The sequence below is a fragment of the Gopherus evgoodei genome, chromosome 3 (assembly GCF_007399415.2).
Source record: "Gopherus evgoodei ecotype Sinaloan lineage chromosome 3, rGopEvg1_v1.p, whole genome shotgun sequence".
Taxonomy (NCBI): domain Eukaryota; kingdom Metazoa; phylum Chordata; order Testudines; family Testudinidae; genus Gopherus; species Gopherus evgoodei.
In genome coordinates, this window is record NC_044324.1 from 162,504,649 (window position 1) to 162,529,695 (window position 25,047).

Below are 25,047 nucleotides of genomic sequence, written 5' to 3' on the forward strand. Positions count from 1 at the left end.
CACTGCCACAGCAAGAAACTGCCTGAAACTTCTGGGACACATGGCTGCCTGTACCTACCTGGTGCAGCATGCCAGACTCAGGCTCCCACCGCTCCAGTCATGGTTAGCACTGGTGTATCAACCAGCCTGATACAGCTTGGACGTAAGAACATGAGAATGGCCATACTGTGTCAGACCAAAGGTCCATCCAGCCCAGTATCCAATCTACCAACAGTGGCCAATGCCAGGTGCCCCAGAGGGAGTGAACCTAACAGGTAATGATCAAGTGATCTCTCTCCTGCCGTCCATCTCCACCCTCTATCAAACAGAGGCTAGGGACACCATTACTTATGCATCCTGGCTAATAGCAATTAATGGACTTAACCTCCATGAATTTATCTAATTCTTTTTTATGAATTTCCATGAATTTATGTAGTTCTCATGACCCTGCATTGCCAGGTCCTCTACTCCCTCCTGGTGTGGCTCGATCCTGTGGTGTGATCAGGGGTCCCCTTTGCCAGTTCCCAGCTGTCACTTTCGCTAATGACAGATGCATCAGACTTGGGCTGGGAAGCACATCTGGGAGACTGCAGGACTCAGGGTCTCTGGTCTCAGGAGGATCTGGCTCTCCACATCAACGTCAGAGAGCTGAGAGTGGTGCACCTGGCGTGCCAGACTTTCTGGGCAAACGTAAAAGGATAATGTCTATCAATTATGACAGACAACACCGTGGCAATATTCTATATCAACAAACGGGGGTGCACTCTCCTCGCCCCTGTGCCAGGAAGCCCTCATGCTGTGGGACGTCTATGTAGAACATTCAATACGCCTACAAGTGTCGTACCTCCCCGGGGTACAGAATGAGCTGGCGGACCACCTCAGCAGGTCCTTTCACTCGGACATCACAAGCAGCCACGAGTGGTCCCTTCACTCGGACATCACAAATTCAGTCTTCCAGAGGTGAGGATTTCCCCAGATAGACCTATTTGCCATGCAATGCAACAGGAAATGCCCGCAGTTCTGCTCCTTCCAAAATCACAGCCTGGGCTCCAGGGTGGACGCATTTCTCCTCCCATGGGTTGGTTGTCTCATATACGCCTTTCCACCCATACCGCTCGTTCACAAGGTACTCATCAAGATCTGGAGGGAACGAGCTCAGGTCATATTGATAGCTCCAGCCTGGCCCTGCCAGCACTGGTACACATCTCTCCTAGACATATCCGTGGAAGCTCCAGTCGCTCTGCTGCTCTTCCTGGACCTGCTGACACAGGATCATGGTTGTCTCCAACATCAGAACCCCGGGGCGCTGCACCTCACAATGTGGAAGCTCTGTGGTTGAACGTGGTGGAGCTTTCTTGTTCAGACCAGATCAGACAAGTCCTCCTTGGTACCTGGAAACCCTCTATGAGAACTACCTACCTTGCCAAGTGAAAGAGGTTTTCAATCTGGTTGGCACAGCGCCATTCATTCCCAACACTAGCCTCAGTGCCACTTATTTTGGACTGCCTCCTCCATCTGAAGCAGCAAGGGCTTTATATGTCATCAATAAGGGTTCATTTGGCTACCGTCTTGGCCTTCCACCAGGCGCAGAGGGCTGCTCCGTCTTTGCTGACCTGATAGTCAGCTGGTTTCTAAAAGGTCTTGACAGACTATACCTTCATGTCCAGCAGCCTGTCCCAGCATGGGACCAGAACCTGGTCCTTTCTAGACTCATGGGACCGCCCTTTGAACCTTTGGCGTCGTGCTCCGGGCTCTAACTCTCTTACAAGGTCACATTCCTGATAGCGATAACCTCAGCCAGGAGGGTGTCTGAACTTAAGGGCCTAAAATCAGAGACCCCTTACACCATGTTCTATAAGGACAATGTTCAGCTCAAACCTCATCCTGCTTTCCTACCAAAGGTTGTATCCCAGTTTCACATCAACCAGGACATCTTTCTCCTGATATTCTACCCTAAACCATATTCCAGCAGCAGGAGCAGAGACTTCACTCACTGGATATCTGTAGGGTGCTAGTCTTCTACATTGAGAGAATGAAGCTGTTCAGAAAATTGGTCCAGTTGGTTGTGGCAGTGGCGGACAGAATGAAAGGTCTGCCTGTGTCTTCGCAACGTATTTTGTCATGGATCATGTTCTGCATTCGTGAGTGCTGCAACCTGGTGGGGGTTCCTGCACCTCCTGTGGCTTCATCAACAGTGTTCCTGGCTCAGGTTCCCACTCAGGAAATCTGCAGAGCGGTGACATGGTCCTCCATTCATACTTTCACCATGCACTATGTGATTACCCAGCAGGCCAGAGATGATGCTGCCTTTGGACAAGCAGTGCTCCAATCAGTGGACAACTCTGCCTCCGCCTCCTGAACTTGGGCTTGTGAGTCACCTGATTGGAACTGACATGAACAAGCACTCGAAGAAGGAAAAACAGGGGACAGATCCCTAGGGTGTAAATCATCAAAGCTGAATCCACTTCCACTACTAGTATTTAGATAGATAGATAGATAGATGTGTTGTTCATGTCCGTTCCAATACTCACGCTCCTACCCCTCTATTGGAGTAGCTGGAAAGAAGGAACTGGTGGGTTGGCAGGGCCCTTTATTGGGCGCCATGAAGGCGCGACTCCAGCGGGTGTCCAACCGACCCTATGGATGCTGCTAAGGGAAAAATCTTCTAGATACTGTGCATGTGTGTGCGCACACACTTGTTTGGAATAGACATGAACAACAGTTACGAGAAGGTGAGTAACCGTTTTTTACTCACTCTGTGCAGTAACTGTGGTTCTTAGACATGTGTGTCTCTACAGTTGCTCCACTATACCTGCTCTCTGCTTCAGAGGTCTCTGTTACGATGCTTTATGGTTGAGGAGGAACTGAGGGTGGTTCACCTGCACAGTGTTATATAACAACGGCATGGGGAATGAGGCTGACTAGCATGAAAATATGGGATGAACGGACATGGCTAAGAGAAATCTCTGATCAAAGATGCAGGAAGCGATAGCAAATCTAGAGTGCCACACCCATAGGGGGACACATCTCAAAGAACCACAGTTAATACACAGGGTGAGTAACCATTTCTTTTTGTACTCAGAAATGTAATGGATCTATATGGAAGATTAGTATGTTCTAAAAATGTGGTCGTGTTTTCAGTATAATTGATTGCATTGCTAATAATCATTCTGTTGTTACATTTACAGGACATATACTTTTGTGTATTAGATGCAACTGAAGGACTTTTACGTGGTACTAGGAACATGCTAGCAAATATTTTTCTACCAGCTATCCTTGCAACAAATAATTGGGGTACTTTAAGTCAAACCACACAGGGAACAACTGAAAAACAGAATTTCATAGAAACCATTAATAGATATCTTTCATTTTTAGACGGTAAGAATCAGATTGAATAAACAATCATTCTGCTTAAAAATTACTTTTTAAAAGCAGTAGAGTTGTTATAAATATGGGAAAACATTTCTTTAGTTCTACAAAGAAGAATAAAATGATAAAAAACTCAAGTGTAAAAAGAAATATATTTGGATTTATTACATACTTGATACACTTCAGTTTTATTGATATGAAATTTTTAATGTAGGGGTCTAATTAGATTTCAGAAATACATGGTCTTTTGCCTGTGAGACAGTAAAATGGTTATTATATTGCAAGATGAATTATTGGCTTATATTCCCAAAGTGAAGTGGTTGACCTTGGTAGAAACAACTGCTTGAGTCTGAGTATGTTCTATATTTTAATTGCTTTATTTTAGGTGCTAGAGTAAGCATAGAGGGAACTGTTGAGTTGAAAAAGATGGATCACATTGACTTTTCTAAACTTCAGTCCTTTGAGGAAGTGACAGCAGCAGCTGCTAATTCTGATACAGTTCATCAACTAGAGGAAGTGCTTATGATATGGTATAAACAGATTGAACAAGTAAGTTGTTTTAACATTTATTTCCTCTGGTATAGAATTAAGGATGTGTCTGGAGTCCATTTGTACTAAGTGCTATAGAAGCATTTGCTATCTTTGTCACAATCTAATTAGAAGCAAGAGTTTCTCAACAGTGAGTGTAACAGTAGGAAGGAGAGGACAGTAGGAAAAGAGAAACAGCAAGGAGGACATATGTTAACGTAGGCCAACTATGTCTACAGTCGGATGGCTTCAAATCTATCTATCTATCTATCTATCTATCTATCTATCTATCTATCTAGTAGCGGAAGTGGATTCAGTTTTGATGATTTACACTCTAGGGATCTGTCCCCAGATATTTTTCTCATCTTACTAATATATTTATATAAATGAAAAATATCAAGGAACAGATCTCTATTTATATAAGATATTGGTGACATGAGATAAATATCGGGGGCACATCCTCAGCTGTTGTAAATTGTCATTGCTCTGTTGACTTCAGTGTAGCTCTTTTATGATACTAGCTAAAGGTCTTCCCCCTGAAGTCCATATCAGCTATCTACTTAGATGTTATTAGTTGGCAGCTTACTATAGGTGAAATAGGTCTTGCAACATCATCAAGCTGCAGTGCTTGCAAATTCCCTTGGTACATGAATGCCTAAATCCACCAGCTGAGAGGAACCTTTCAAAAAAGTATTACTAATTAAAACAATCTCTTCCTCATTGTTTTCTCTTAAAAATAAAAATAAATTAGCAGTTAGTTTCAAAACTAATAGTCCCTGATTCAGGAAACCACATAAGCACATGCTTTAGTCCACCTATTTTAGGACAACACTTAAACACTTGTTTAAGTCCCATTGACTTCACATCAAACATATGATTATTTGCTGTCCTGAATATGGATGATTTTCTAAATCAGGACTGTCTTTCTGCCATTAGCAGTGTGTGTGGTATATTTTTTTAGTGTTTATATCTTTGGAATGTGTGCCTTGGTGCTTTGTGGAATGCCTGATCCGGCCTCTAAAGGAATCATTAGTGTGAAATATAATCTTCAGCCTAGCGATGTTTGTGATTCATACCACCTGGTGGATGTCTCCATTATGAGAAACCAAATGCATACAAGAAGAGATTTTAATGTTTGAGTTTTAACCTTGGAATTAGAGTATCTATATAAATAATGCTTAATCTTCAAGTGATTGTTCACTTGGATTCACTCTTGATGAACATATGCGCCATGTGTTCAAGAGCAAATTTGTTTGAATAGAAGTGTCTGTTGGAGCTGTGCTTGTGCCTATTGTGTCATCCGGCTTCCCGCAGCAGAGGATATAAAGGGCAGAGTGGCTGCAAACCATGCTAAGTTCCCTTTTACTGCTTCTGCCCACTAGATGAAACCCACAGTATCCACATTCCTTTCTTTGCGAGGAACTAGAAAGTTTTTCAAGTTTAAAGTTTTAGTAGTTAGATTTTCTTTGCTATTTGACTGGTTTTTGTTTGTTTGTTTGTTGTTTTTAATCCTAGTTAGAAGTAGAGGTAGGTTTTCTACTCTGTTCTGGGTCTTTCCTTGGCACATACCTCCCTCCATGAGAGATTTCTACCCCTCCATGCACATACTCCCACTGAACAGGGAGCTACCCACCTGTATATAACTCGGTTGGTAGATCTTAAGTCATTGGGTTTCAAGATTTTTCTGTCTTGTGATGCTGCCATCTCAGTCAATGAGGCCATACTTGGTGTGCCTTGGCAAGGGACTTGTTTTGGCACACTGTTCTGTCTGAAAGTCCTTTTCAAAGAGGACCCAGAAGGCCAGAGGGTTAAGGTGAAGCTGTTTCTATTGGAATGCTTGATGCAAGTGGCCTTTGACTGGGAAGGTCCTCAGAGAAATACTGACACTGTGCCTGCTTCACATGATCAGGACTCCAATTAGCTGTGATGCCATCCTGAGCTCCTGTTCTGCCTCACACAAGTCTTCTGCATCGGCCACAGCAGAGATGATATTGTAGTGTAGCCACAGGGAATATCACTCTAATGAGTAGAGCCAGTACCGACTCCCTTGCATGGAACAGGGACAGAAAGCCTCTCCAAAGACTTGGTGTCATAAACAGATAGTTAAGGGTTAATGTCTCTTTTACCTGTAAAGGGTTACAAGCAGTGAACCTGGACCACCTAACCAGAGGACCAATCAGAAGACAAGATACTTTCAAATCTCGGTGGAGGGAAGTCTTTGTTTTGTGTTGTTTGTTTGTCTGTTGTTCTCTCTGGGTTCTGAGAGTAACCAGACATACCTACAAGCTCTCTAATTTTCTGTTCAAATAGTAAGTACAAGTAGAAGGCGGTTTAGTCTTTTTGATTGTTTTCTTTATTTGCAAATGTGTATTTTGCTGGAAGGAGTTTAATTTGTATTTGTGCTGGGGGGGAAGGCTTCTCTCGAGTGTCTATAAGCTAAAAAACCCTGTAACCTTAACCATCTTAATTACAGAGACAACTTTTACTTTTTTCTTTCTTTTATTAAAAGCTTTTCTTTTTTAAGACCTGATTAATTTTTTCCCCTTGTTGAGGCTCAAGGGAATTGAGTCTGTACTCACCAGGGAATTGGTGAAAAACAGGGAGAGAGAAGGGAGGGGGGAAGGTGGAATCCCTCTGTTTTAGATTCACGGAGCTTGAATCTGTATTACCTCTTGGGGAGGGGGAAAGAGAAGAGGGCAAGGTGCACGCCTCTCTGTTTTAAGATTCAAGGAGTTTGAATCACAATGATCTTCCAGGGTAACCCAGGGAGGGAAAGCCTGGAAGAGGCAACAGTGAGGGAAAGGGTTTACTTTCCTTGTGTAAGATCCAGGGAGTCTGGGTCTTGGGGTCCTCTGGGAAGGTTTTGGGGGGACCAGAGTGTACCAGGCACTGCAAGTCCTGGTTGGTGGCATCACTACAAGATCTAAGCTGGTAATTAAGCTTAGGGGAATTCATGCTGATACCCCATCTTTTGGACGCTAAGGTTCAGAGTGGGGGTTATACCATGACACTTCGGCATTGAGAAGTCTTAAGGTTGATTCCCATACCAGGTCCTTAGTATCCAAACCAAAGTCAGCACCGACTGGCTCCTCTAAGCATAAGAACCATGTTGCGACCAGCACAGAAAGATGCCCCATGTTCTTGGCACTGACTGCCATGGTATCAAGCATTTTGACCCCAAACACACCACCAAGTACTGGGACTGGAGTGAGGATTCTGTACTACACATCTGGGCACCAGCAGAGACATTGGGGAGGACACAATTCTCCTTCACTGGCACTTTTGCAATATATCACACCCAAGAGGAGATGTAAGGTGGTGGTTGCTGGGGAGTCCCTTCTAAAGGGGACAGAGGCATCCATCTGCCAACCTGACCTGATGTTTCGGGAGGTGTGCTGCCTGCCTGGAGCACATATCTGAGACATCATAGAAAGATTGCTGAAGTTCATCCCTCCTCTGACCATTACCCCATGCTGCTCATTCATGTGGGTATTAGTGATGCTGCTAGGTGTGACCCTGAGCAGATCAGCAGTGATTAAAGGGGTCTGGGTGAACAAGGGTGAAGGAGTTAGGAGTGCAGGTAGTGTTCTTGTCCATCATCCTGGTTGAAGATAAGGGCCCAGGCAGGGGAACACAGATCCTGGAGATGAATGCATGGTTATGCAGATGGGGTTGATGTTATGGCTTTGGATTCCTGAATCATAGGGATGCTGTTTCAGGAACAAGAATCATCATTTGATCATTGGCCTGGTCTGTTCATTCCCCTTTGAAACATCTGGCATTGGCCACTGTTGGAATACAGGATTCTGGGTTAGATGGACCATTGGTCTGACCCAATATGGCCATTTTCTTATGGGATGCTGTTCCAGGAAGGAGGACTGCTAGGAAGAGATGGGGTCCACTTGACCAAGAAGGGGAAGAGCCTCTTCTCACACTGACAAGCCAACCTGGTAAGGAGGGTTTTAAACTAGGTTCAGAGGGGCAGATGACAAAAGTCTACAAGTAGGTATAAAAAGGAGAGCTTAACAGAGGGCTAGATGTTTGAGGGGGAATGGAAAATTATGATAATCATGGGAACAACAAGAGGGAAACAGTTTGGGAATCTATTAACAACTTAGACGTCTGTACGCAAATGCAAGGAGTATGGGGAATAGAGATGGAGAACTTGAAGTATAGGTAGACAAGCTAAATTATGACTTAACTGGTATTGCTGAGACTTGGTGGATTAAATCTCATGACTTGAATATTGGTATAGAGAAGTATAGCTTTTTCAAGAAGGACAGATAGCGAAAAAAGAGGTGATATTGCATTATACATCAATAATACATACACTTGTTCTTAGGTCCTGAAGGGGGTGGGAGGCAGACCAGTTAAAAATCTGGGTGAAGATAAAAGGGGGGAAAACATGGCAATGTCATGGTAGGGGTCTATTATTGATCAACAAATCAAGAGGAGGAGGCATTTGTAGGAAAAGGAACAGAAATGTCTAAAACATGAGACCTGTGTTTTAAGGGACTGTAACTACCCAGGCATCTGTAGTAAAAATAATAAGGCAAAACGCAAAATGTCCAATAAGTTCTTGGAATGTATTCAGGACAACTTCTTGTTTCAGAAGGTAGTGGGGGTAGCCAGGAGGGCAGCTATTTTAGAGTTGATGAATTTTCTTACAGCCTTGCCAACATTGGTCTATGTTAAGAAAATATAGGGAAAAGGAGTTCAAGAGTCCTGACAATTTCTCAAAGAGACAATATTAAAGGCGTAGTAGCCTGATGTGAAGGAAAGAGAGTGAGAATAGTAAGAGGCCAATATGGCTGTACAAGGAGCTCTTTAATCACCTGAAAATCAAGAAGGAATCCTACAAAAAGTGGAAACAGACCAATTGCCAAGGAGGAGTACAAGAGATTAGTACAAGCACGTAGCAGCAAAATTTGTGGCTATGTTTACACAGCACACTAAGCCCGGTCCAAGTTTAAGCATTCGCCCCCTTTCCATCCACACAGAAATCAGTCTAGAATGACCAAATGTTCTGATGTTATCAGGACTGTCCCAATATTAGGGGTCTTATCGTACATAGGCAGCTATACCCCGCCCCCCTCCCCCGAAAAAAAAAGCTTCCCAGTTTTTCACACTTGCTATCTGGTCACCCTGAATCAGCCTGACTTGGGCCAGTAACCCCTCTGTACTTGGGTCCTTGGACCCTGCTGGGGGATTGGTTAGAGACCAAGTCCTTCTCTGATGTGGGTCAAAGCCTAGGTATTTTGCAGCATGGATGCAGCTCAAGTCTGGGTCGGCAGATTCAGGTCTGAAGAGTCTGTCATCGCTATCCCATAATCTCCTTGGGTGTGCTTTCCAGCCATTCCATCCCAAAACTTCTCACTTGCTTCCCAGGAACTGGAAGCAACTTCCTAATTCAAATATAGCTGCTTGGTGTTTAATTCCTCATTTCCACATGGACTGCTCAATTGGAAACACAGTCAACTTTAACTTATATTAGCTATGACCAGCACAAAGATGAAGCATGAAGCATGCTGCTAGGTGGCCAGAGGGACACAGCTGGTTTCTGGTTAACCTCTGGTGGAAGGTGAGCAAGACATTTGATGTCAGCAAGAACATAAGAAAGGATCACATCTTCAAAGCTATATCCAAGTATCTGGAGATGTTGAGGATCAACTGAACAGCAGAACAATGCAGAAAGTGAATGAAGCAGCTGAATGTAGACTGCTGCAAAGTTAAGGATACTAATGGCGCCTCTGAGAACTCCTTGTCTTCCTATCTCTTTTACGAGGAATTCAGCTGAGTTCTGGGAACTGTGGTGAGCACTGAGCCCACAGTGTTGCATGACAATCTGCTGAACAGAGATGGCACTCTTATAGCCCCCCTGCCCTTGATCACAGGCATTGCTGGAGAAGAGCTAATCATTGGAGGAAGGGCAAGAAGTGACCCTGATGCTGCTGCTGCTAACAGTTGAAGCTATGCTGCTGCAACAGCTACAGCTGGGAAGCAGGTAACTTCAGAACAGGCATCAGAGTAAGAGCCTGGTAAGTTTCTGCCACCATGTTTGTTTTTATTAATGTATGAATGGGAATGATTTATGGCTTATGACCCTATGAAGTATTAATACAAGCCGTGGTTTCTGTGTGCTTCTGGTCAGTGTAAAACCTATGACATTTACTAGTACCCTCCTTCCCTCTGACTCCATGTAGGAGTCAAAATGGACAACACAGAAAGGAAAAGGTTAAGCAGTTATCATAACATTTTTACTAGTTCCTCACTGTTGGGATTCCTTCCGAGATATTTCCACTTGTCTTATCCAGAAACTTTGTCCATTTCTTGGAGAACACTTCATCCAGTTCTCTGGGATCCCAAAAACTCAAGACTCCAGATTTCGTCACTCAGGTTCCTTTATTTGACATACTGCAAAGCTATGCTCAGTTGATCAGACCCAAACGTGGGTGGGTGTAAGATGTGCCACACATTCAATATTACATAGAAAACCTCTTCCTTTTATACATTACATTGTATTTACTGTACACTGTATCATATGTTTATGGATTGTCTTGATTACTTTGCAGCAACCAGTTCCTGTACAGCATGCTGTGTGCAGGCATTGTCCACACTTGACTTATTCTTTTCCTTGTGAATACATTCCTAATTTATCTTGTCCACTGTTAGTAAATGGTTCGCTGGATGTTCACCCTGTTATCTTAGCTGGCTCAGACATTCTGTCTTTTTAGCCTACTGACCTATTTATTTCAGCCTAGTGATCTGTTTGCCTAAATCTGTCTTCCAAGCAATGAGGCCTCCTTCCACGTTTTAATTGCTCAGGTCAGGCCAGACTTCAGCAACACTCGCGGATTAAGTATGGGTTAGGCGCCACAATTAATAGCCTCACATACCTCACCCATGTGCTACAGCACACCTTATAAATCAGCCACATCTGCATTGTCCTGGACTGCCTTGAAACTGAGTTCCAAAAAAACCTTGGGTGTTATGAGTCCAAACAAAACCATACTGTGTATATTTGGTCCATAGCTGACTTTAAAATATGGGTCCAAATTACGAGGAGGGTTGCTGTCTGTCTGTGTTAGGAGTCCCCATGCCAACCAGTCACGTTTTTGCCTGGACACAAGATGCTTGTAAGGAGGCTGTACTGTGTCTCCATGCTGAATCAGCATCTTGTTGATTTTTACCACAAATTTTCATCCATTGTTTATTAAGCCACCCCTGTAACTCATAAGCCCCCTCCCTTCCAAGATGAGATTGGCTGTCACTAGACACCTAAATATCTCCATACCATACGTGGATGGCTGTCTTTCACTGGCTGGAGCAGTAGTTCATTCTTCCACTTAGGGACCCCCAGAATGATAGTATTCTCTAGAGTTTGCCCTGCCTGAAAGATTGAAAAATCATAACTAGTGACTAGATCACTTACAAGTCATCCTCCTCCCTAGAATAAATGAACGGGATGTAAAAATGTAGATTTCAACTAAATTTTATAGCTCTGTCTTACCATGGCGTGTGATGGTTTTCAGTGCTGCTACAGAGGATGTCTAAAATGGCCAATGTTTTTTGTATGAATGAAACAAAGCTCATTGATAAAAAGTATCATCTTTTGACTTAGAATTAAAGCAGTATTTTATAGAGTGGAAATGTAATTTTTTATCATGATATTTTTCCTTTCAAGGCTCTTCCACCTCGGCAGGGCAAACACATGGCACTAAACACACAAACACAGGGAGCCTGGAGGAGTGGACCACCTACTGCAGGCATGGAGCGAGAGTGAGTCTGAGATGAATGGATGGGAGAGATTCTAGATAAAATAAATCAGCATACTGAATTCCAGAAGGACCAAATGGAGTATCAAAAAGATAAGGATGCAAGGAGGGTGGAAAGAGAGACGGAAACTGCACAGCATGAGATTCGTGGAGAGAATCATGGAGCATGACTGCAGGTTTAGGAAGAAAGCGCAGCAGAAGGAGCTCTTTGAACAGTTACTTGTGCTCACAACTATCAGACTTCAGGCCCCACCTTCAGCTACAGCCCCACACTTTGAGTCCCTTCAATGCTATTGTGTCCTGCAGACTATGTGGCCTTTCCTCAATTCAGGGGGTGCTGGACCAGGCAATGAACACAGTAGCACATAGAACAGAGAAATATACCTTGTGAATTCATCCAGTCCAGTTGCAGTCCACACGTGCAGAACTCACAAGAAATGCCAAGGAGAACAGGGGGCAGGGGAGACCCAGGAATAGCTGGACATGTCATTTCAGAACATGCACCTTTCACTGTTTTGGCACCATTTGCTTGTTGTTAGTATGTGTTGTTAATAGCCAATCTGCCTTTCTGGTTCTTACAGTGATATGTAAATATCTATATAAAATAATGCACACAAAGCTATAATAGCAAGTTTTATTATGTGTAACTTAAAAGTGGCACAGATTGTAATGAGTGACATCACATGTACATTCTCAATAAATTTCATAATAAAAATTTACAAAGTTTGATCACAGCAATCTATAAACTTTGAGTTGCAATACATTGCCAGTGTTGATAAAATACATATCTCTATACATTTCATGGAAGTGTTTATAAAATTCATAATACGTAATACTAATACATTGAAAAAAAAATCCCATAGCTGCCATACACCCATCCGCAGCACAACCTCAGATACCATTTCATTCCCCCTCATGCATTGGACCATGCAAATCCATTATGTGGGAGCACAAAACATCCCTGATTTTTGTTGTGCTTGTGGATCTAGCACCAGTCATGAGAGGTGCACTATCTGGCTGTGTGTACCAGTTCAGAAATCCAGCAGTGTTCTGGGTCCATTTCTGATGAAAAGATTCCCCCTTGTCCTCATAGACATTGTGCAGACTGCAGTGGCAACACTGGCAACCAGATGGTTTTGAAGGCAGCACCTATGTGATTTCAATCTGCCAAATGCACATTTCACCACCATCCTACAGCTACTAAGTGTATAATTGAACATCTTTGCCAGCTCTTCTACAGTTTCATAAGTCATGGCAACAGGAGTTAAGCAGGGTGCCTTAGAATAACAGTGGGGACAGTAACTCCATTTATAACAATGCCATTCAGTGGAAATAATGTCCTAGCTTGTCCTTAAACATAAAGCCCTGATCTATAGAGCACCCTGCCAGTGCATCTCATGTTAGTGTCCACAATTCTGCTCTGTGGTTGACCAGGGCTTGCTTAACAATGGAGTAGAACCCTTTGTGGTTTATATACTCACGCGCATCTTGCAGAGGCCAAACTATAGGCACGTTAGTCTCATTAGTGGCTCTGGTGCTGTTTGGGAAGCCCATTCTCTCAAAACCAGCAATTATTTCAGAACCATTTGTGAAGCCCCCACCTTTGGATATGTTATAATCCTGATCAACTCACAAAGCTCTGCCACAACAATCCCCACAGTTGATTTGCTAACTTCAAACTGGTTAGCCACAGACATGTAGCAATCTGAGGTAGCCAGCTTCTAGATGGCTATAGTGACCTGCTTCTGGACCAGCATGGACTCTCTCATGAAGGTGGGTGTCTTGGTGCAGGATGGTTGACGTAAACTTTTCACAAACCTCCAGGAACATCTGCTTCTTAATGTGAAAGTTCTGTACCCACTGTTGGTCGTACCAGGTCTGGATGATAATGAGATTGCATCAATCTGTGCTTGTAACTCTGCTCTAGAAGCACTGGTTTATATAGGGGGAATCTACAGCTAACACAACAGGTATGAGCAGTTTCAACTGTGTCACAGCTGACATGTCAGCATCCCCCTCCAAGAGATGCATTTGGCAGTTCAGAGATTGCTGCCGAAATGCCCACCAGCAACTTGCAGGACCTTCACCTGATTTTCAAAATGGATTTAACAGCATGAGGTGGAGAAGTTCTTCAAGTAGTGTCCTTATGCGTGCTCCACTGTAGATGTGATAGCATCCCTCTGCCTGGGATCAGAGATTTTTGGTAGCAATGCGCTCCGCCCCATGTGCTCCTGCCCATCTCATGCCATGAGCGGTATCTCTATAGCACTGTGCAGTCCAACCTCTTTCAGTTCCTTCTCAACCACCCGTGGTCTGGGACGAAATCCTGAGAAGAGCCCTTCATACCTCTATAGTACCTTTAGTAATAGTAATGTTTCCATTGTAACTTGGTAGTTATTAGCTGTTTCCTTTATTTTTCTTATTCCCCCTTAATTTTTTTTCCTCTTTGCTCTTTCCTCTCCATTACTTTTTAGATTAGCATAGGTTTCCTTTTTTCTATGCCCTTCCCTACCAAAAAATTCTCCCTTCTTGGGGGCTATGCTCATATCCTCTGGGTTTAAGAGGTACTTCTCATGTTGTGAGGGCATCCTTGTAAGCAACAGATAGTCACTCATAGTGTGTATATTGCTTGGGTGAGGTGCATGTATCACAAAAGTACACCTACTGCCTCAAATTGAAAGCGTGGTCCAGAACTGAGACTAAAATTTTTATAAATGGAGAGTTCACTACAACCTGCCTCAGACCCTGGTCTCAATACCTCTCCTCTGTGGTAGTCCATCATTAGCACAGTCATTGGTTGACCTCCCACATACCGCACACCACTAACAGAAAATCTAGGTTCTCCCACCCAGATGAGAAGAAAGGGGCCCCAAGCTCACCCATCAGGGAGGTGCCTCAAAGAAAGGCATCCTTTGTGAGGTCGATAGCCTTGATATCTTCCAGGGTGAGACTTAGCTCCTACAACCACCCAGGCATCTCTGCTACCAGCACTAGCGAGAGGTCCAAGGACCCTAAACATGCAGGACTACATTTAGGAACACTGTCACTTGGGATCAAGAAGAACAGTTCAAAGATTTTGAAATCAGTACTGACTGCCTCAACTAAAATGACTTTGAGTGCGTTGGTACTGACCAAATAATCAGCACTGACCAAATCCTTGGCACTGGCCAAGCCCTCGGCACCAGGCAAGTCATCAGCACCAACCAAGCCCTCAGCACTGATGCAACCCTTGGCACCATCTACAGTTCACTCAAGAGAATGCACTTCATTCTTGGCACCAGCGATATCCTCAATCTCTGCACAGTCACTGGTACCAATGATGCCCCTACTGGTAGCATAGGAGTTTCTGTACCCAAGAGACCAGATTGTTCCTGACACTCCAGAGTCACTGCTCCTTTGTACCAAGCTCCCCATGGCTCATACCTCTTCCCTGGAGACACTACACCGCTGTCCTTCACTACCAAGGACCACACAACCCATTTCTAGCAAGCAGGAAGAGGTGGAGTATTCCATTTCTTAACAACCACTGTGGCTTAACAACCATGTAAAGGAAGCAGTAAAAAGGCATCTTTTAAAAAGTGGAAGTCAGATCCTAGTGTGGTAAATAGAAAGGAGTATAAACTCTGCCAAATTAAGTGTAAAAATGTAATAAGAAAAGCCAAAAAGGAGTTTGAAAAACAGTTAGCCAAAAACTCAAAAGGTAATAACAAAATGTTTTTTAAGTACATTAGAAGCAAGAAGCCTTCTAAACAACCAGTGGGGCCCCTGGACTATCGAGATACAAAAGGAGCACTTAAAGACAATAAAGTCATTGCAGAGAAACTAAAAAATTCTTTGCTTCGGTCTTCACTGCTGTGGATGTTAGGGAGATTCCCAAACCTGAGCCATCCTTTGTAGGTGACAAATCTGAGGAATTATCACAGATTGAAATGTCACTAGAGGAGGTTTTGGAATTAATTGATAAACTTAACAGTAATAAGTCACTGGGACCAGATGGCATTCACCCAAGAGTTCTGAAAGATCTCAAATGTGAAACTGTGGAACTATTAACTATGGTTTGTAACCTGTCCTGAAAATCAGCTTCTGTACCCATGACTGGAAGATAGCTAATGTAATACCAATATTTAAAAAAGGCTCTAGAGGTGATCCCGGCAATTACAGACTGGTAAGTCTAACGTCAGTACCAGGCAAATTAGTTGAAACAATAGTAAAGAATAGAATTGTCAGAGACATAGAAGAACATAAAGTGTTGGGCAAAAGTCAACATGGTTTCTGTGAAGGGAAATTATGTCTTACTAATCTATTAGAGTTCTTCGAAGGGGTCAACAAACATGTGGACAAGGGGGATCCAGTGGACATAGTGTACTTAGATTTCCAGAAAGCCTTTGACAAGGCCCATCACCAAAGGCTCTTACATAAATTAAGCTGTCATGGGATAAAAGGGAAGATCCTTTCATGGATTGAGAACTGGTTAAAAGACAGGAAACAAAGGGTAGGAATTAATGGTAAATTCTCAGAATGGAGAGGGATAACTAGTGGTGTTCCCAAAGAGTCAGTCCTCGGACCAATCCTATTCAACTTATTCATAAATGATCTGGAGAAAGGGGTAAACAGTGAGGAGGCAAAGTTTGCAGATGATACTCCTCAAGATAGTTAAGACCAAAGCAGACTGTGAAGAACTTCAAAAACATCTTACAAAACTAAGTGATTGAGCAACACAATGGCAAATGAAATTTAATGTAGATAAATGTAAAGTAATGCACATTGGAAAAAATAACCCCAACTATATACAAGATGATGGGGACTAATTTAGCTACAACTAATCAGGAAAGAGATCTTGGAGTCATCATAGATAGTTCTCTGAAGATGTCCACGCAGTGTGCAGCGGCAGTCAAAAAAGCAAACAGGAAGTTAGGAATCCTTAAAAAATGATGATGAGATCATACAAACTTTGTATGATGAGATCATACAAACTTTGTTGCTTTTCTTTCCTTCTGTCTGCAATCTGTGTTGATTTGTTCCTTCTGTTTCTGTTCTCCTCTTGCACTACATTACTTCTTACAGCATGTCATGTAGACCTTGTACACAGTGCTGCATGTCAGGCTTTTATACCAGATATGGACTGGCTACAGAGCTTCTTTCCTAAGGTCATACAACAGAGATATGTCCACTATAAGATCCTTTAATGTAGTGCAGGTGTGGCTGAAGTTAGCGTAAATAAGATATGTTACACTCAATGCTATCTACTGGCTGAACATTATAACACTGTTCAGCCTTCCATTTCATCTTGCTCCTGCAGGGATCCAGTGTCATCAGATCTGTGGCAGACCAAGAAGCCCTCTCACTCTCTCCTTCCCTTGACAACAGTGCTGCAGAGGGCTCTCTGAGCTGCCACAGGGCCAGTGACACCTGCCTGATCCCTGCAAGTACAAGTATAAGGGGAGGCTGCACTTGTGCCTACTATTACCTATGGCTGTTTTTTCATCGATTTCAGTGTTTCAGCTGAAATAGAAGTTTACCAACATCTGTTGATTTAAATTGAAGCCTACCAAGCCTACCTATGAGAAAAGGTTAAAAAACCTGGGCCTGTTTAATCTTGAGAAAAGAAGACTGAGAAGGGACCTGATAACAGCCTTCAAATATGTTGAATACTGTTATAAAAGATGATAGTGATCAATTATTCTTCATGTCCACAGAAGGTAGAACAAGAAATAATGGGTTTACTCTGCATCAAGAGAGATTTTGATTATGTGTTAGAAAAATTTACAATTATAAGAATAAGCAAGCACTGTAATCAAGCAGAGGTTTTCAAGGGACTTCTGGAACACCCATCAGTAGAGGCTTTTAAGAACAGGTTAGATAAACACTTGTCAGGGATAGTCTAGGTATGCTTGGTCCTGCCTCAGTGCCGGCAACTGGATTTGAGGACCTCTCAAGGTCTCTTCCAGCACTATATTTCTATGATTCTATGTCCAGCTCTCTGCCCTGGCTGATTTAAGTACTCCTTCTGAAGGATTCTAATTAGCAAAGGAACTAAGCATGGGTTATGACCTTCCCTGCCCTTTATACCTTCTACTATGGGAAGCAGAAGGGTGCAAAGGGTGTACATGTACCTCCAGTGGAAGCTGCCATTCCAAACAATCCAGTCTCATGTTCATGGGGTGCATACACATCAAGAGTGGAATCTGTGGGGACAATACATCTTGAAAAAACATAGTTACTGTAGGATTAGCAACATTTGTTTACATAGAGTAAGAAATATCTAAACTAGTAATACAAACTTTGTTTTATATTTAAAGTTATTTTATTGATTGCAGGTTCTTATTGAGAGTGAGCAGATGAGAAAAGAAGCTGATGATTCAGGGCCATTAACTGAACTAGAACACTGGAAACGTATGTCTGCTAAATTCAATTTTATTATTGAGCAGATCAAAGGACCAAGTTGCAAAGCTGTCATAAATGTTCTAAATGTTGGACATTCCAAACTGTTAAAGGTAATTCTTATTTTGTTCTTTTAAAAACTCCTTTGACTGCTTTAAGCTAGACTTGCAATATTTATTTTACTTTATGGTATTGAGAGGGTCTTTGTGAGGAGAAGTGGGCGAAGAAAGAGGAAAATATAGGGGAGGAGGTACAGTACATAGTATATGGAGAGAAATAGCATGGGATATTAGAGGATGTAGAAATAAAGTACAATTACTGAAGCTAACTCAAAATAATTTCAGGACCTGCCTTGAAATTGTTTTTTTCTGAATATCATCAAGTTTGAGTGATTGCATATGTCAAATCTACTGTAGGCATGTGTGCTCCCTATGCACAGATGTCAGAGATTCCCCCCTCAAAGGTACCCATGGGGATGGCTTGAGTGCCTGCTTTTGCCGCGTGCCACTGTATGCTGGTATAAGAGAGCGGAGCTGCCTTCCTCCCCCTCAGTTCCTTCCTACTGCCAGTAACGGTTGTTGGAACAATTCCAGACTTAAGTCAAGCACTTCCCTCATTCTTCTTTGTATATATTTGTAAGTTAGTAGTTATGGTTAGTTTTAGTCAATTTCATATAGTTTTAGGGCTGGATGTCCATTTTTGGTCTCTTTTGACCTTTTTTCTCTTTTGGTATTGAGACCAATACCAGAATAATGCCTCACTTCCTGGGGTTAAAGTCCTGCCAAACCTGCACAACGCCTTTGCTGGTCAACAATCTGCATCCAAGCTGCCTGAAATGTTTCAGAGAATCTCACATCAATGACAAATGTCACATTTGTAAAGGTTTCAAGCCTCGATCAGAAAAAGATAGGGTGGCGAGACTTAAGTGTTTGGAAGCAGTACTTTGATCCCCACTGGCGTCATCACATGGGGAAAGCACACCAACATCATCTACTTTTTTACGGGGTGCATCGCCGGTGATATCTCTGGCTCTTTGGTCTCATTGCCTGACACTGAAGAAAAGACTCAGACCTTCCTCAGGTTCCACTTCAGTATCGAAGTAAGACAGAGGCAGAGACTCCAGAAAGCTGGGAGAGAGGCCATCCCTAGAACACTCATCATCTCTCAAGGTGGGATTGCAGCCTCTGGAGCTCGTTCCAGGTCTGTTGAGTCTGTCCCCCGAAGGACATTTGTAGAGCCAAGAGACAGTGCCAGTCCCACCAACATCAGAGGCATGTGCAACTGCAAAAGATTTGCTTAGCCTCTTGGTACTGGTATCACTGGCAGTGGAAAGCCTGCATTTGGTGCTCATACCTCGCCACTCTGAGATCCTGCAGCACTGCCATCCAAACCTCCGCAGAGGCCTATGTTATCCATAGGGAAGCCTCCTGTGATTTCCCTGCTACTGCCATCCCTGGGCTTGCGCTATCTCTCACCAGTTCCATTGGGATTGGCCCCTCCTCTGTCAGAGGCATCCTCCTCCTCGGACCTAGAGGTGAGGTCCTCTCTATTATGTCTGGGAGATGGCACATCCCCCCATCAGATTTGTTGGGAGCATGGGCTGTGCAGCAACTCCAGCAGTGGCCATCAGCTTACCGTCAGTGGCCATTTTGGTGACCATTGGGGCATTTCCTCCTCCAGCCAGGTCCTCCTTTCAACCTTCTTGGATGCAGTCATGGAGAGTGAACCAGAGACACCAGCAACAAGAGAACCATTCCCCAGTATCTGGTGCTGAGACCAGTTCCAGGCATCAAGATCACCCTTCTCTGGTACCCAGTACCAAGACTAGTACCGAGCAGCCAGAACTCACTTGGGCAGCCTCAGCCACCACCTCAGATATCAATTGAATATCCTTGTCTTCATCACCAGATGAGGCTATAGAGCCATGAAGTTACTCACTGGAGGACTACAGAGCCCACTGAGGTTTTTAGAAAAATGGCCTCTGTACTTGAATTTCAGGCAGAAGAGTTGTCTGAGAGCTCTCACAAGTTGGTAGACATCCTGTTGTTGGCAATCCTGGCTGGAGAGGCTCTATCAACTAGTGAAGCCATCATGGAACTAGTCAAGAATTTTTGACAGACATCTTCCTCCCTGTAGCCCACAGCAAAATGAGCCAATAGGAAGTACTTTGTCTCTTCTAAAAGTTATGAATATTTCTATTCTTACTTCTTCCCCTTCAGTTTCTTTTGTGATGGCAGCTGCCAATGAGCAGGAAAGACAGGGACAACAAGCTTCCATACCAAAAAGCAAAGACTCAGGGAGGAGGCACAGATGCCAGCAAACAGACCTGAAAACAGTGGAGTTTGAGTGGGAATTTGTAAGAGGAGTTGGGGGCGGAGGGGGCAGTATGTGGTATTCTGTTTTTGTTTTGTGTATGTGTGGTTTGTTTTTCCTTAATGGGAGCTTAGGAGGGAAGGCTGTGATGGCTACAGAGGCAGCAGTGGTAGTGACCCAAGAAATGGAAGAAACAATGAAGATGGCTGGTTGTGAAAATGGCAGGATGTACATTATCCTAGAGTGGGTATCTGACAGATGCTTTATATGAAGTGCTGCCTGATAGATCTGATGGAAGAGATGGTCCGAGGTTTGGAGATGCAAGTAGAAATGATGGTTGAGTTTTGAAGGGGATTTGAATGCATAATGGAGGGAAGGAGAGAGAAGGCTGAAGGGAAAACTCAAATCTTGCAGATGCACCCTGGACTGAAGAACTGTGAAGGTAGACTTCTGGATGAGGAAAGTGGCCAGTGGAAGCATGTGACTACAAGAAGACGACAGAGGAAAGGACCAGCTAGTGAAGGAGAAATAGAGCAGAGGAACAGGTTTGCTGAGTTGGAAAATGAAGGGACTCAGCAGGCAGTAACAGAATGTGGGAGGACAAGGTAGAAGAGCAGCTAGTCCTGCAGGAAGAGGCGAAGAGTAAATGAGGTAGCCAGAGTTTAGAACCCCAGGAAGTTAGAGGATAACTTGCAGAAGATTGCAAGTGAAAACAAAAGACAAGAGGACTTACATCCAGAAAGAACAGAAGGACAAAGGGTAGAGAATTGTACCAGCAACAGCAAGGGGCAGGTCTACATCATTGGGAACTCCCTAATAAGAAGAACAGACATGCCTGTCACCATAGCCAATCCAGAGAACTACAGGAGGATGTATTGTCTGCCAGGAGCTAAGATGCAGGATGTGGACCTGAGGCTGAAGAGGATCTCTAGCAGAGGCAAGAAAGAATCCACTGATTGTCCTTCACGTGGGAACAAGTGATAGTGCTATATTCTTGCTGGAATGCATCAAGGGAGACTATTCCTGGCTGATGAAGATGCTTAAAGAAATGGAGGCTCTATTGATCTTCAATGGAATTCTACCTGTCCCTAGAGGAGGAGAGTGAAAGTGAGATATGATTATGATGATCAACAGATGGCTCAGTCAATGGTGCTATAAGGAGGGCTTTGGAATGTTTGACCACTGGGAGGCATTCGTGGACAGAGGACTGTTCTCATGTGATGGCCTCCACCTGAGTAGAGAAGGAAATAGACTTCTAGAACACAGGTTGGGGGAGGGATAGCTCAGTGGTTTGAGCATTAGCCTGCTATGCCCAGGCTTGTGAGTTCAATCCTTGAGGGGTGTGCTTAAGGATTGGAAAATCAGTACTTGGTCCTGCTAGTGAAGGCAGGGGTCTGGACTCAATGACCTTTCAGGGTCCCTTCCAGTTCTATGAAATAAGTATGTCTCCATATTTTAATTTTTTAAAAACTAATTAAAAGAACTTTTAAACTAGGAATTTGGGAGAGACAAGTGAGAGATGCTCATGTAATTGTCGCACCATATTCTAACATTGAGTGGAAGGAAAATCAAGTAAAAGAGGAGACAGCAATGGAAAAAGGAACAACTGAGGGTAGGAAAATGGAAATCAAGGGATGAAAAATAGTGCCAATACCAATGACACAAACAGCCAGATAGGTGATGCTGGCAGTAAAATAGCTGTACCTAATTGGGCAAGGAATCTGGGTGAAGCCAAGAAGAAACAAGCAGATGCCTGTATACTACTGCAAGGAGCCTGGGTAACAGAATGGAGGAACTAGAGCTACTGGTGTAGGAAATGAAACCAGATATTAGAGGGATAACATCACTGGGAATAGTGGTGGAATAGTAGTTATAACTGAAGTACAAGTATTGAAGGGTATGTGCTGTTCAGGAAAGACAGAAATCAAGCTAAAGGTAGAGGAGTAGCATTGTATATTAATGATGAAGTAGAGTGTAAAGAAATTAGAAGCGATGGAAGGGTAAAATGGAATCTGTTTGGACCAAAATCACTTTGGGGAAGAAAGGTAACAAAGGCTCCACCAGAATAGTGTTTGGGGTCTGCTACAGACCCCTATCATCCAATTTGGCTATAGATAGAGATCTCTTTAATATTTTGATGAAATAAATACTACCAGGAATTGTGTGATTATGGGAGACTTAAATTTCCCAGATATAGATTGGAGAACAAGTACTACTAAAAATAGTTGGGCCCAGATATTCCTGGGTGTGATAGCTGACAGATTTCTTCACCAGATAGTCACCGAACCAACAAGAGTTGATGCCATTTTAGATTTAGTATTGAAAAGTAGTTAGCACCTCATAGAATAACTGGTTGTAGAGGGAAACATTAGTTCAAGTGATCACAAGTTAATTCAGTTTAAATTAAACGGAAGAATAAATAAAAAGAGTTCTGCATCTAGAGTCCTTGATTTCAAAAGGGCAAACTTTAAATAATTTAAGGGAATTAGTTAGGGAAGTGGACTGGACTGAAGAGTTCAAGGATCTGAGTATGAGGAGGCTTGGAATTACTTTAAGTCAAGTTGCAGAAACTGTCTGGATCCTGCATCTCAAGTAAGAGGAAAAATGCATAGGGAAGGGTTGCAAACCAAACTGGATGAACAAGCATCTAAAACAGGTTATTAAGAGAAAGCAGAAAGTCTATAAGGAATGGAAGATGGGTTGGATCAGCAAAGAAAGCTACCTCTCGGAGGTCAGAAAGTGTAAGGAAAAAGTGAGAACTGCCAAAAGCCAAACATAGTTGGACCTCGTAAAGGAAATTAAAACCAATAGTAAATGGTTTTTTAGCCATATAAGTGAAAAGAAAATAAGAAAAGAAAAAATGGGACTGCTAGGCACTGAGGATGGATTGGAGATCAAAGATAATCCAGGCGTGGCCAAATACCTAAACGAATACTTTGCCTCAGTTTTTAATAAGGATAATGAGAAGTTTAGGATTAGTGGCAGGAGGGCTAATGGAAACAAGGATATGAGAGTAGAAATTAACGTATCTGTGATGGAAGCCAAACTCAAACAGCTTAATGGGACCAAATGACCCTGGATAATCTCTATTCAAGAATATTAAAGGAGCTAGTACATTAAATTTCAAGGACAAAAGCAAGGATTTTTAATGAATCCTTAAATTCGGGGTTGTACTCTATGACTGGAGAATTATTAATATAGTACCTATCTTTAAGAAAAGAGAAAAAATGATCTGGGAAACTACTGGCCTCTGTTGTATGCAAGATCTTGGAACAAATTTTGAAAGAGAGAGAAAGTAGTTAAGGACGTAGAGGTAAATGGTTATTGGGATAAAACACAATATTGTTTTGCAAAAGGTAGATTGTGCCCAACCAACCTGATCTTTTTCCTTTAGAAGATAACTGATTTTTTTAGGCAAAGGAAAGGCAGTTGATCTAATCTGCCTGGATTTCAGTAAAGCATTTGATACAGTTACACATGGGGAATTATTAAATTGGAGAAGATGGGGATTAATATGAGAACGCAAAGGTGGATAAGGGACTGGTTAAATGGAAGACTACAAGGGGTCACACTGAAAGGTAAACTGTCAGAATGGAGCATGGTTACTAATGGAGTTCAGGGATCAGTCCTGGGATCAGTCTTAATAAACATTTTCACAGAGAACCTTGGGAGTAAAATTGGGAGTGTGTTAATAAAATTGGTGGATGACACAAAGTTGGGAGGTTTTGCCAATAAGGAGGAGGATCGGAATAGCATATTAGAATATTTGGATGATCTTGAAAATGGAAGTGATAGAAGTGGGATTAAATTTAATAATTCAAAGTGCAAGGCTCATGGATTTAGGGACTAACAACAATAACCTGGGGACTTATTATTTGGAAGCGACAGAGAAGGAGAAAGACGTGGGTGAATTGCTTGATCTTAGGATGACTATGAGCTGCCAATGTGATGCAGCCATGAAAAAGGCTAACACAATCCTAGGAATAGGGAAGTGTTACCACCATTATACAAGGTGGTATACCCTGTTGAAAACTCATTTGGAATACTGTGTGCAGTTTTGGTCTCCATTGTTTACGAAAGGTGAATTCAAACTGCATTCAAACTGAGAGGAAACTTCAGGTGCTTGACTTGTTTATCCAAACAAAAGAAAGGCTGAGGGGAGACATGATTGCTCTCTGTAAGTACATCAGTAGGATAAATACCAGAGAGAGAGAAGTTACTCAAATTAAGGGACAATGTTGGTACAAGAACAAATGGATATGAACTGGCCATCAACAAATTTGGGCTTGAAATTCGATGAGTCTTTCTAACCATCAGAGGAGTCAAGTTCTGAAATAGCCTCCCAAGGGGAGCACTAGGGGCAAAAAACCCTAATTGGTTTCAAGACTGATTTTGATAAGTTTATGGAGTGGATGGTATGATGAGATTTCATGTGGCCCATCTGTGACTCCTAGTAGCAAATATTTCCACCGGTAGGAGATGAGCCATCAGATGGGTGGGGCTCTGAGTTACTACAGAGAATTCTTTCGCAGGTATATGGCTTGTGGGTCTTGCTGACATGCTCAAGGTCTAACTGTTGCTATATTTGGGATCAGGAAGGAATTTTTCCCCAGGTCACATAGGCAGAGGCATTGTGGGTTTTTTTGCCTTTCTCTGCAGCATGGGGGACGGGTCACTTGCTGGCTTAAACTAGAGTAAATGA

The 25,047-nt window shown here is 42.9% G+C and overlaps 1 protein-coding gene across 1 annotated transcript in view; it reads left to right on the forward strand.

Moving 5' to 3' along the window:
• The window catches only part of DNAH8 (dynein axonemal heavy chain 8), a 567,023-nt gene that overhangs the window by 37,845 nt on the left and 504,131 nt on the right, over nucleotides 1-25,047 (forward strand). The window contains 3 exon segments of the mRNA XM_030557275.1: nucleotides 3,168-3,357; nucleotides 3,734-3,897; nucleotides 17,969-18,145. Of these exon segments, the coding sequence (XP_030413135.1) occupies nucleotides 3,168-3,357; nucleotides 3,734-3,897; nucleotides 17,969-18,145 (531 nt within the window).